This window comes from Octodon degus, unplaced genomic scaffold (genome assembly GCF_000260255.1).
Source record: "Octodon degus isolate 3935 unplaced genomic scaffold, OctDeg1.0 scaffold00068, whole genome shotgun sequence".
NCBI classification, from domain to species: Eukaryota; Metazoa; Chordata; class Mammalia; order Rodentia; family Octodontidae; genus Octodon; species Octodon degus.
This window is the reverse complement of record NW_004524644.1, coordinates 1323196-1337873: the sequence shown is the minus strand read 5'-3', so window position 1 is coordinate 1337873 and position 14678 is coordinate 1323196. Positions and strand designations below refer to the sequence as shown.

At 33.6% G+C, this 14678-nt stretch overlaps 1 protein-coding gene across 1 annotated transcript in view; it reads right to left on the bottom strand.

Annotated features, from left to right (window-relative positions):
• Cog5 (component of oligomeric golgi complex 5) overlaps positions 1-14678 on the bottom strand; it is a 359771-nt gene that overhangs the window by 86272 nt on the left and 258821 nt on the right. The window contains 1 exon segment of the mRNA XM_023719494.1: positions 580-661. Coding sequence (XP_023575262.1) covers positions 580-661 — 82 coding nt within the window.

Genomic DNA, 14678 nt, shown 5'->3' with positions numbered 1-14678 from the left:
TGTATCTGTGTATTCAAAGTGGTTGGGATAGATATATAGTTGCATTCTCTTAATGAATAGAATGATTTTTTCTAATGGTGTTTGTAAGTAGGATTACAAGTCTGCATCTTGTACAGCAATTAACCACTAAGAAGAATATATGCATTGTATTATTTGTTGAAACTGTACTTTCGATTTGATTTGAAACTGTCTCACTGCTATATGTTTATCAATAAAACTCTGAAAAGAAAAAAAAAAAGAAAAGCCCAGTAAAACCTCTTAATTTTAAAATCATGTAGTTAAGAATTAACACACTTTTAGAGCATGACTTAAATTCTTCAAGATCAACTGTTTTACAACCTTTATATTGGAAAAATTAACAGTTCTTTCAATGTTTAAATTATGGAGCATTAACTTATTGTTTGAGAGTTTTATTCTAAATAATTATAAAGTTGATTCTATAGCTAAGAAATTTTATAAAAAACATCTAGAAGACATAAAATAAGACATTTTATGCATTAATAAAGCAAAACTTCTCTTGACATTAGATTTTAAAGTAACTGAAAAATACGAAGTGAATTTGCAAAATAGTAAACTTACAATTTGTTGCCATATGAAACTGAGAAGAAAGTGCCTGAGTAACTGAATTCCAAAATATGTATAAAATGTCACGCTGCCCATCCTGTGAAACAACAAAAACATATATTAATTTATCAATGTATAAGAAATAAGATGTAATATTAACAATTTACTTAAAAGAAAAAATTCTGACACATAACAATGTGATTATTGAGTAAAAAAGTAGAAATATATATACAATTTAAATTATGGCCCATGTATAGGCGAACAGTCATTATCCTGCTCTGCTATCTTCTTGCTGCCAGGATTTTGAGCAGCTGTTTAACCGTTCTGTGCCCACACCTCATCTGTAAAATGGGGATGGCAACAATTTCTATGTTTGCTGTGAGAATGAAAGAAGTTGAAAAAAGTCTGGGGCTAGTGCCCGACATGTAACAGGCTTTCAATGAATGTTAGTGATACTATCATTATGATTTATCATTACAGAAGGCCATTTGTATGATTACAACAAAGCAATGGACAAAATACGCCTATGTCAAACAGTTGACAAGACACAAATCACCATTACAAAAGAGAAGGATTGAAGACTAGACAGAGTAAAAATATTTTACAGTGTATTATTACAGGAGACTTTCTGGGCCCTGGGGAAATAACTCAGCAGAGTAAGTGCTTGCCTGGCAAGCACAGGGTCCTGAGTTCAACACCCAGTACCACAAAAAGGAAAAAAAAAAAAAAAAGGAGCTAAAGGAGACGTTCATTTAACTTCAAACATATACTATGTGTAGTGGTCCACCCCTGTAATCCCAGAGCTTGGGAGGGTGAGGCAGGAGGTTCACTGCAATTTTGAGACCAGCCTGGACTACAAAGTGAGCTCAAGGCCAGCCTGAACTGCATAGCAAGACCTTGTCTCAAGAAGAAATAAAAAACAAAACAAAACTGTGATTTACGAAATAATCACTAAAAAGTATCATTTATCTTAAAAAGTTCTCTAACTTCATTAAACTAAACTAACGTCAGAATTTTTAATAAATATTTTAAGATGCTGGGGGGCTGGTGAGATGGCTCAGTGGTCTACAGCACCTACTTAAAACAAGTTAAGCGAAAGCACAGGGACCGCGGTTCAATCCCCCAGCACCACATGCCAGCCAGCCCCGCCCCCTGGTTGGCTGAGCTGGCCACACACACTAAATAAATAAATAAATAAATAAATAAAACAAAACAAAACAAAACAAAAATCTGTAAAAAAAAAGATGCTTCTACATGCTTGGCATTTAGATTAAACAGCTAATATTATAATATTTTTGAAATATGAAAAGAACTTCATAGAATGGGTCACAAAAACAGCATAAAGTAAGACTAACATTCAATTATTACTAGTATTATAAAAATGAAATTCTAATTTTAATGCTGTTTGTCAACAAATGACCAATGAAAAACACTAATGTGTGCTGGCCCCGCCCCTGGGGCAGGCTGAGACAGCAATTAAGACTAGGTGTGGGGGTACCATCAGCATGGTGGTGCCCGCCTATAATTCCAGCACTTGGAGGCTGAAAACAGGAGGATCATTATGAGTACAATCTGTGTAATGAGACCCTGTACTAAGTACATTAAAAAAAAACAACACGAATTTGTGATTATTATACTTGTGCATACTTCCATTCTCACTGTTGTTTCTTGCTATAGTAAGTTTTAGGCATTTGAATTTAATCATATGGGATCATAAAGATAAATAATTGCTGACTTTTTTATGCAGTGATCACAAATCATATTCCCAAGTTTTCTGTATTATGTAATCTGTGTCTTAAAAAGATGCTTTTTGTCATATTAAAGTAGTATAATATACCCCACATTAACAAAACAAAGAACAAAAGCCAAAGGGTATCTCAATTAATGTATAAAGCAGTTAACAAAATTCAGCACCCTTAAGATGGATACAATGGCACAGGCCTGTAAGCCTAGAACTCAGGAGGCTGAGGCAAATGGATAGTCCCAAATTTGAGGCCAACCTAAACTAGATAATGAGATCCTGACTCAAAAACAAACAAAATCAATACTCTTTCATGATATTAAAAATATGCAACAAACTAGGACTAGAAGAAAATTATAACAATATGGTAAAGGCCATATAAGAAGAGATCAGAGCTACGAACATCATACTAAATGGTACAAATGTGAAAGCCTTTCCTTTATGAAAGAAGTGCAGGATCCCAATTCTATTTGTATTTGACATAGTTCTAAATGTTGCACCAAAGGAAAGAAGCAAGAAAAAGAAACAAAAGGCATTCAGAATAAAAGGAAAGATGTAAAATTACATACTCAAAGGTGACATGATCTAATATACATAGAAAATTAAAGATTTCACAAAAATGTTTAAATAAAGTCAGTAAAATTAGAGTATACAATATCACAAAAAATTTACTGTATTTGTATGCACTAACAATAAACAAGCTTAAAGGAATTTTTTAAAAATCTCATACATAATGGCATTCAAAAGAATAAAGATTTTAGAAATAAACTTAACCAAGAAGGTGGACTTAACTGCATTGAAAATCATAAAAATACTGCTGGGAGAAATAAAGACAACATAAAAATAGTAAGACTTTGCCTGTCCATGGATTAGAAGATTTAAAATTGTTAAAACGCCCATACTACTGCAAGGGATCTCAATTAATGCAATCTCTATTAAACCTTGGTAGTATTTGTTTTTTGAAAAGTGGAGAAAAAAAATCTTACAACTCATATAGAATCCTAAGAAATCTAAGTATCTTTTTTGAGAAAGAAAAGATTAGAGTCCTCATGTTTCTTGACTTCAAAACATCAGTAATCAAAATATGAGACTGGCACAAATACAGACGCATGGACCTAAGGAATAGAATGGAGAATGCAAAAATGAACTCTAAAATATAGATGATAATAAAATCCAAGACTACACAATGGGGAAAGTTTAGTCTTTTCAAGTAATAGTGCTGGAAAAATTATATACATACATGCAAAAGAAGGAAGTTAAACCCTTACCTTATGTCAAATAAAAAATTAATTCCAAATGAATAAAAGATGCAAATGTAAATCTTAAAACTATAAAACTCTTAAAAGAAAACATAGGAAATGCCTTCATGAAACTGGATTTTGCAATAATCATTAATTATGAAACCAAAACAGTGGCAAGAAAAGCAAAAATACACAAATGGGACTTTCTCAAACTTGAATCATTCCTACTGAAATTAACAGGAAACAACATAGGAAATAACCAATAGAATGAAAAGGAAATCTACAAATAGGCTACAAAGCATTTGATAATCATATACATGAAAACGGTCTAATACCTGAATACATAAAGAAATCCTAGTATTCTACAACAATAGCCAAATTAAAAAGTGGGCAAAGAGGCCAGGGAGATGGCTCAGTGGAATAAGCACTTCCCTGGCAAGTGCAAGAGCCCGAGTTCAATCCCTGGTTCCACAAAAAAAAAAAAAAAAAAAAAAGAGGGTGAGGACAAAGCAAGACAGGGTGACACATGACCTGGGAAGCTGAGGCCCAGGGGATTGCAGGCCCAGTCTGGACAATTACAAACCTAAAGAGAGATGATGCCTCAAAGTAAATTTTTTAAAAAGGGTTGGGGATGTGTGAAAGCTCTGGTTCAATTCCTGCTACTATAAAATGGGGTAGGGTTAACAGATACTCTCCAAAGAAACAAATGGGTAACAAACATATGAAAAGATGCTCTGTATCACTAGTCACCCTAGAAATGCAAATCCTACTATGAAACAGAAAAAAAAAAAAGGCACAAAATAAAAAGTGTTGATAAGGATGTGGAGATATTAACTTGTGCGCTGTGGGAAACAATGTAAAATGCTTCCATTATCTAAAAAGTTGGTTCTTCAATCAAAACAGAATCATCGTAATATTTAGCAATCCCATTCTGTGTATACAGCTAAAAGCAAAATCTCAGCCAGGAATGGTAGTACACTCTTCTCTGGAAGACTATGGAAGAACAGACTCCAAGTTTGAGCATAGCTTTGGTAATTCAGCAACAATATCTAAAAATAAAAATAAAAAAGGACCAGGATGTACTTTAGCCCTGGGTTCAGTCCTCAGCACCACAAAAAGTATTGGGGATGGGGCAGGATCTCAAATAGATCTTGTTCACTGCACCATCACTCACAACAGCCAAGAGGTGGAAGGTTTTTGCAATGGCAGTATCTTAGCCAATGAGGTTTACCTGAGGGGCACTTTACTAACTGAAAAGCCAAGAGGTCAAAGCAACTTAAATATCTACTAGTGTATAAAAAAGGGGATGTACATACACAGGGAAATATTATTCAGTCTAAAAAAGAAATCTGGTCATTATGTGCTACAATATGGATGAACCCTGAAGACATAATGTTCAGGGAAATAAGTCAGTTGCCAAAAAAGACAAATACCCCCAAATTCTAATACATGGATATTTAAAGTAGTCAAGCTTTTAGATGTAGAGAGTACACTGATGGATGTCAGAGTTTGGGAAGGGACAAAAAAGTGTCTCCATATACAGAGTGTTGATTTTAAAAGATAAAAAGTTCTAGAGATTCATTATACAAAATGCATATATTTAACACTACTGCCTCATAAATACAAATGGTTAGGATGGTGAATGTATTTTTTTGTTACAGAAATATATATTAAGGCTAGTTTTTATGAATTTTTAAAATTCATAAAGGACTGGATATTAAAATTACTTTTTTTTCTTTTACGCCCATAAGACAGGCTTATGTAGAGTTCCTTACTGGCAATTTGATGGGATTTAAATGAACAGATTTCCAAATATTAAAATATCTTTATAATGCTGATATGAAACCTAACTAGACACATGACACAGATAGTTATTTTAACATGATATTAAATCAATTTGCTTTCACATCTAAAAATTTTGTGTTTGTATTGTGAAGCAAGATTAACCCTATTTTCCCTTTTGAGTGTGTATATATGTGTGCGCAAAAATATCTAGATGTCTGTTTTGGAGGCACAGTTATACATGCTTCATAAAGGGAATAAGTTCTCTTATTTAGAAAAAGGTATCTTAATATATATTTTTGGGCAATACTACAGACTTCCAATACCATTAATTATCTTATCTGACAATTCTCTCTTTTGCTTTCACCTGTATTCTTCCTATGTCGTTTGCTTTTTGATGTGACTTTTAAAAGTAAATTCTATTTTTAATACAATTTTGTCATTTGATAAGAAAGTATAACCCAAATATGTTTAAGTAATAGGTTGCTCTTGCTTTCATCATCTCATTTTATGCTTTTTGTTCCCTTTGTGTTTGTTCTGTGGAATCTTCTGTTTGCTTTTATCTTCCTTTGTGGCTTGAATACTACAGATTCTGATTTTAAATCTATCAAATCTAACTTCGGTTTTATTCCAAAGACAGTTAAATTTCATATGAACTTATATTTCTCACTTTTCAAAGGCAAAAATGAAGATACATTTTCTTATGCTACTGTTAAAACAAGTTTATTTAGAATTTTAAGCTTCAGGAATTCATAAATTAAATAAAACTCAATATTAAGATCTGAACTTGCCATAACATAATTGTTTCCTAAATAGAGACAGCTATCATGTTGGGTAAACCTTTAGGGTGAACTCAAGCAACCACCACTTTACCAGTATTTGTGGAATAATGTAACATAGTGCCCAGGTTGGCAAGCAGTTGTGAAGGCAGGTGAACCATCACCACAGACACAGATTATTAAGAGTGTAATGACCGCAGAGCATGGGTCATGCTCAGCCTTTAGTGATTCCCATGGCTATAATTGAAGAATTCATGTTATTTTTAAAAATCTATGACTTATAATTCTGACATCATTGTATCACCGTTTAATGATTAATTTCTTCTTATAAATTCTCATTTCTGAAGATAAACAAATCTATATTAAATATACTATATTCTCCCTAAGTGTAATAGGTGATTCAAAGCTTTGCACATTACTAAACTGAACAGACTGTATAACTGTTTTTGTATCATTTTCTCCTATTTCCTTTGGATTCGCTGGATCTATTCTTACATTTAACTATAAATTTCTTTGAGGCCTATCATCTTTAAACCCCACAAAATTACTGAAACAGATTTTTAAAAACAACATGAATGCTTCAATTTTTTTTTTTTTAATTCTTCAGTTTTTAAGAATGCCAAAGAAGAAAATTCTAAATCTCTAACTCATCCTGTTATGGTATAATTGTGTCCCCCAAAGTTCATGTATTCGAAGTGTAATCTCCGCTGCAGAAGCTGACAGTGAGACCTTTAATAGGTGATTAGATCATCAGGGTTCTGCCTTCATGAATGCACTGATGTGTTATTACAGGGCGAGGTCAGTTATCTTCATAACTGGATCCCTGAGAAAAGCGTAAGTTTGTGTCTGTCTCCCACACTCAACTCCCTTTCAAAACGGCCCTCACTAGATGTGTGTTCCCGCAATCTTGAACGTTCCAGGCTCCATTATGGAAAGCAACAAATCTCTGTTCTTTATGAATCACCTCATGTTTTGTCCTCTATTATAAGAATACAAAAGAGAATAGGACACACTTTAAAAGAAAAAAAAAAAAACAGTGTTGGAGACTGAAACTATGGCCTCATACATGTTAGAGAAGAACTCTTTGATGAACACATCCCTTTGAGGGGTCCCAATAATTCTGGGTCCCAATAATTTAGTTATTTCTTCCTTCTTAGTAAAGTCATTCAAAAGTTTAAGCCTATTATTTGATCAATTTTGCATACCTTTGTCTGGTAATATGAACAACTACTTTGACGGTAACAATGTGCAATATAAAAACCATTGTTAATTTCCTACCATCTAGTTTTGAAATTCTGCTTTATTTTTTTTTAAAAAAGAAAAGCCACTAAACTGCATAGTTTAAAAAAAGTGCAAAGCCTTGAAATATGTACTTGTAACCAAAGAAGAGACCAAAGTATCCATATTCTAGTAAGTAGAATTACATGAATGTTGCCTCAGAAATTAATTCCTGAATGTGCATTAATGCAAGACGTATGACTAAGCTTTTAACATTTAACCTTTAAACCAACAGAAACCTCCTTCATAGCAGACATTTCATTTTGTCTATGTAACTATTTTAATTTTTAGCATCTAGACTGTGACAAGACATAAAAAGCACATAGTAAGTGTGCATTAAATAAACACAGTAAACTTGTGAAGAAAACTCCCTACCTCTTTTTAGAATGCAATAATAAAGGTTCAGAGATAAGGTGACTTGCTTAGAACTTCCTAAGTAGTAGAAATGGAACCTGAAACAAGATCTAATAGTTACACTGTTGGTATTAGCCCTTAACATGACTTGTAAAGCTCTCTATGACCTGAATGTTCCAGCCTCCTTTTCCTGTTACACATCACTGAGCTTAAAGCCCTAGCTACTCTTAAATTCTCTCATGTTCTTTTAGATACTCTGTCAGTTTTTGCAGTACATAATGACTATAGTCTCCTTGGGGGGTAATAAATGTACAAGCACATCTTCATTATTTTTTCTCCTCCGCTTTCTTCCCCCTTTTCCATTTCCTGGTCTCTTTCCATTTGCAAAACATCAATTTTCTTGCTTCATATTATCTTTTTTTTTTTTTTTTTTTTTTTTTTTTGGTCTTTCATATATACTTTGGGTTTCTCATGTAAGAGAGCACAAGATATTGAAGCTTATATGTCTGATTTATTCCACTTAACATTATGGTTTCAAGATGAATTTGTTTTCCCACAAATGACTCAAATTTATCTCTGCATCTTCACAGTTCAGGAGGCTCTTACTCTTGGTTTTCCTAAGTTATCTGCACTTACTCTGTTACAGATTTCAACAATAGCCATGTTCCCTATCATAATACTCTATTTAATTAAAGAAACAATAATGATTAAGAAGAGATCTACAGTCCAACTACAAAGGTCCAAATAGTTACTCTTCTCTCATTGCTGGGACAAATACCCGACACCCAAAATGAAGGAAGGAAAGGTTTATTTAGCTCACAATTATTGGAGATTTCAGTCCATATTTCAATCCCTGGTCCAAGGCAGAGCAGCACACAGAAGAAGCAAGTTTTCATGGCAGCAGCAAAGAGCAAGAGCACAAAAGGTGGAGTAGCAGTAGCTTAAGCAGCTAACTTGTCTTCCCACTTTACATTATAATGCAAATTATCTGCCCCAGGGCAGGTGCAGCATTCACACCTACAAAACTCAACTACAAACTCCAGAAACCACCCCAGGACTGCAGGAGGCTTAGGGGGACACCTACACATAAACCATAACAACCATCTACTTAATATGTAACTTTGAATATGTTACTTAATACCTTCACTTCTTTATCTGCAAAATGGAAACATCTCTTTCATGAAGGCTAAGTGAGTTAATTCTCATGAAGCACTTAGCAGTTAGTGGCACATCAAACAGCATATGAATGTTTGTCAACACTGCAATTATTCCTAATTTATAACTGAAGTAACTACTTTTTCTTGCTCATTGGTTAACTCCAATGAAAGGTATAGAATCATACCTAATACATTATATTATGATGGTAAAGTTTATGTGTCAACTGAACTGGGCTATAGAATACATAGATATTTGATTGAAAATTATCCTTGTGTCTGTGAGAGTAGTTATAGATGAAACTAACATTTAAATCAGTAGACTAAGTAAAATAAGCCTTTTTCTATGCTCAAGTAGTCAGCTGAAGGGATGACAGCAAAAGACAACAAAAAGGCTATAATGTGCAAGAGAACATATATGTATGGGAAGAAGAAAGGATATGAAAAGTTCTTATGAGAGATAAGAAGAGTGAAAGCTTAGTATCACAGGTTTCTGGCAAAAAGAAGATGTAGAGGAGAGGTACATATAGCTCACTGACACTGTGCAAACTAAAAAGCCTTGAGAGGAAGATAAAGGATGCAGGACTTTTGATTCACATTTGGTTTCATTCTTAGATGGCAGACCACTAAGAGAGAGGACAGGTAGACACTGATAATGGAAGAAAAGAGTTGAGTAGAGGCAAAATTGAATAGAAAATTAGAGGAAGGAACTTGAAAAAGAAGATAATCCACCTCTACCTTTGAGACAGAAGGTATGTCCTTGAAAAAATGTTTCTAAGTCAGCATGGCTTATTGAGAAGAGAGGCAGGTGGCAAGCCAAGGGAGCTAAGCTAAGATCAAAAGAAAAGGGGTTGTAAAAGACTTAGCAAAAAGTCTGTGCCAGAGGTCTCTGGAAAGATCATGTTGTGAAGAAGGAAGCCTGTAGCCTTGATCAAAGACACCAAGTAGATACGAATATCAAATTAGTTCCTAATCATCCTCTGGATTCAAAGCAGAGAAATCTTGGCATATCAAATACAAGACAAAGAAAAAAAGATTATTTCCTGAAAAATAGCCTTCGGGGGAAATATTTTGTTACAGAAATTAAATAGGAATTTCACTATGAATACCAGCAAGCAAAATTAAAAACTCTACACAAACAAAAGAGTTTCAGTTAAAAAAATCAAAATATTGGCTTATATTATTCAGAGAGAAAAGAAGAATATATATGCTACAATGTACTTTTGTTTTAAACCACTAAGACGGTACAGGGAGATAATAAAAAGTAGTCAGATTTTAAATTCACTTGAAGATAGCACAGGGAAAAACTGCTAACATGTATACAGTTCAATGGAAAGACTACAAAACGTTAAGTAACAAAATATTAATTAATCAGTTCCCCTTTAGATGAAAGTATTAAATATGATACTTCCTTTTTTGCTTTTTAATCTTTTAGAGGAGTAATATAAATAATCTGCGTTAATTCTAAACAGAACAATAAATTCTTAAGATAAAAAAGTTCAATAAGTATGGTAAAAAAATAAAAGTTCCTCTTCAAACTCAAGCCCCCAATCCCACATTATTCCTAGAGACTGCTAGAATTCTCCAGTGTTAAAGGGCTTTACAATCTTCTCCACATGGATTGCTACACTGTGCTTCAATCATTTTTCTTCACTATCACTATGAGGTCAAGGTGGGGGCTGAGTTCAATGTGACTGGTATCCTTGGTAGAAGAAATATGAGCACACATATCCAAAAGGACAACAATAATGCATGATCTGAACAGAGAAGCCTGGAACAAATCTTCCCTCATGTCCTCACAAGAATCTAGCTTTCTAACCCTTCATCATAGACCTCTAAAATCCACAACAGAGGAAAATAAACTTCTGGGTTTAATACAACTAGCCTAGGAGATATTTCACTGCAACACTCCTAAGCAAATTAATATAATAATTCTCACTTTTTTTTAAACTACTACCCAAAAGCCTACTTTCCTCTTGACCTTGCAGCCTTCAACTACCGCCTTTACTGTAGTGAAGTTGACAATATCTTTACAAATTATATAATCATTTGTGCTAATAAAAGTGCAAAACATTTAATGTAGTATCTAAAGCTCTCCTGGCCTCTCCAGCTACATCTGATACTGTTCCTTCCCTTCCAGCATACTGGCCACAGGTGTTTTTCAACATGACAACGTTCCATCTCTCTTGTACACTTCCTCCTTTCATCAGGCTAACACCACTCATCATCTGCATTGAAGCTTTTGAAAACTCATCTCCTAAAGTCAAAGCTTTACATATTTCTACAGACAATGAAAGTTTTGATAAACTGTTATAATTATACTGATTATTTATATATAGATGGCCCCTAACTCATAACAGTCCTATATAACTTTTTGATTTTACAACAATGAAAAGTGTTACTGAACTTGTGCTGGGTTGCTGGGTCAGTAATACGCACTATGGTACATTCAGGAAAAGGTAGCACAAAGCCAACTGAAGTTATAGTTAGCTACATAAATGTAAGGGCAGTAACAAATACTCCATGGTGTCCTGTGTTGGTAAACTGTGATATGTGTACTACATATTAAGTCCATTTTCACATTATTATATTTTCAATTTATGATGGGTTTATTGGGACACCGTCTCACTATATACGAAAAAGAATTGTAGTTGTTTAATATTTATTTTCTAATGATACTTACATCTGTTATATTCATTCACAGACCACTAATCCCTATAAAAATCTGTATAGTGTTAGTTTTGATATTTGCTTTGTCTTACAGATCTGCTTTCTTCTGTAAGAAAATAAGTATTTTATCAGAGCTTAAAGAATATATCACTTCAGTTGAATTTATCACTATAATCCATTAATATAAACATGACACATACACAGAATTATTCTATAATAGAGTTGTTATATGATCTATTTAGTCTCCCTTCTCTGAAATATAAATGTTGAGTTCTTTCACATAAATTTAATGAGAACCAACATAACTATAAATATCCAAACATCCACATTCAGTCTTCATTTACTATCATACAGAAACACACACACACACACACACACACACACACAACCATTCATCTTAAATATGTATTTTGATTCACACTGAAATTGGGATTCTTTTTTTTTTAAATTGTGATTAAGAATTTGAAGACAGCAACAAAATTAAATTAACAAGAATTACTTTAACACTCACTTTAAAATGTCAATAAATAAGCATCCTGTTATGACATTCCCTGAAATACCACTGATGATATATAATAAACTACACAAAATTATTTTTGAACTAGATACTGTTTTCTCTCCTATCTTTTTATCAGAGAATAAATATTTGCCTGTCTGCCCCCTCTGGCCTCCCTCCCTTTCTACTCCTGTCCTGTCCTGTCCTGTCCTGTCCTGTCCTGTCCTCTCCTCTCCTCTCCTCTCTTCTCCTCTCCTCTCCTTTCCCTCCCTTTCCCTTTCCCTCCTAAAACAGGAATTGAAACCTCAACACAACTGAATAAATAAAAGCAGTATGTTAAGAAAACTGAAAGATGTCAGCAAGCTGGAGCAATGGGGAGACCTGATACACATTCCCAACTAGAAACAACAACTGAGCAATATGTTGTCCAAAAGCCTGCAGAGGCCATCCAAAAAACTAAAGTGCTTTAGCAAAGTGAAAGCAAAGAACAGCTACAAGAAATGGGGAAGAAAATCTGCTTTACTTCTACCATGTCAGCTTCCCTCCTAAACAAGTACAGCTGGCAACTGAGAGAAAAAACCCAACTAGCACATTCCCTCTTGAGAAACAATGATAAGACTGGATCATATGTCTAGTGCGCCAGCTTTCAGGGAGTGGCCCAGAGGCCTACTTTATGTCTCATCTAATTTGAAGTGCTGACTGGGAACTGGCAATATTTTGGATGTCTGGAGACCTCTGGGAACAAAAGAGAGACAAGTGGCTCACTACAGTGCCAGAGAACTTTTAGTTCCATAGAGAGAAATCTTCAGAGCTTGCTGTACTGGGGAGAAAGTGTCCAATTAATCTTTACCTTACAGAACAGAAGGAAGAGCAGAGCTGGCATCATAGCACATGACTGTAATTCCAGTACTCTGGGAGCTAAAGCAAGAAAACTGCAAGTCTGAGCCCACTTTGGCAATTTAGTAAGGTTCTTAACTTAGCAAGAACTGGTCTTGAAATTTTAAAAATGGCCTAGAGATATAGCTCAGTGTGAAGGCCCTGGATTCATCCTCTAGGATCAAAATGGATATAAATAATGGAGAGTGGCTAGATGGGTGGGTGCATGGATACATATATAGATGAGCAGAACAAGCATCAAAGTAGCAGAAGAAAAGGAAATAATGACTATAGCAGAAATAAAACAAATTTAAAAAACAGAAAATCAAATTTTGACTTAGTATTCTGAATGTAACAAAATAGGAAAAAAGTCATTAAGATTCAACACATTCAGAAAGGAAAAAGGAGAGTTTACAACTAAAGCTACAGAAATAAAAAGCACTGTGAACAGACTATTATAAATGATTATCATACACTAATAAGTTAGATAAGCTACAAGAAATAGCTTGTATATATAAAGATATATAAATAATCTTGGTTGGTACTGATATAAAACCCCTTCAAAATACAAGTAAACTGAATTTAACAACACACTAAAAGGATCTTATAAGGCCAAAGGAAATGTACCGCAGAATGCAAGGATAGTTCATCATACAAAATTTTATCAACATCACCATGTTGACATACTGAAGGATTAAAAACTACGAAATTTCAATTGACACAGAAAATAAAAATCAATACCTTTTCTTTCTAAAAACACTTCACAAATAAGGAAAAAGAATCTTCACTCAAAATACCAACGATCATATGTGAAGATCAAAATTAAAGATATTTCATCCTTAATATTTTTTGTTAGACAGCCATTATCAATTTAAAATTTCTCTAAGTTTGAGAGAAACTGTTATCATGGTGAATTTTATGAAATACGTTTTCTGTACCTTTTGAGATGTTATATTACTTTTACACATTCCTGAACATTTACTATTTTAAGATTTTTCTAATATATATTCCTGAGCATAACTGGACTACCATTTTCATTTCTTATAATACACTTGGTCTTGCTACAAAGGACCTGTTACAGCAGAGAATGGATTGAATTAATGTATTCTTTTTCCATAGAATAATATAATGAGTGCTTCCTTGAAATTGTGGTGCAACGTGCTTGAAAAACCATCTGGGCCTACTGGTTTCTTTGTAAGACTTCAAATTACAAAGGTTCTTTAAAGGTTATAAAACTGTGAAAGATGTCTTCTAATTCTGATTTAACAATTCTGTAAAGTTATAGTTTTCTGAAAATGTGCTCATTTCTTGTTGTGTTTTAAAATTAGTTGGTATAAAGTTTTTCTTAGTACTCTTTCCTTTCATTAATCTTAAAGATCTTTTCGTTTGTTTGTTTTGGTGGCACCAGGGATCAAACTCAGGACCTTGCAAGTTTTATACAATTTGAAATTTTAAAGGAATTATCAGGATAGCCCCAAAATCCCACTATTTATTCACTCAGATTTATCAATTGTTGATGATATGTCAAATTCTCATCCTTTTTCGCTATGAACCATTTCTAAGTAAGTATCAATTATGACTCTGTAACAAATAATTGATCTCCTAATAATAAATACATCCTCCTGAAAAAATATAGTACTGTTCCTAAATCAGTATTTTAAACAATGTTCCATTCCTACTTAATTGTATATTATTGATATAGAGAAGTACAGATGATTTTACATATTGTACCAAATTGTGTGT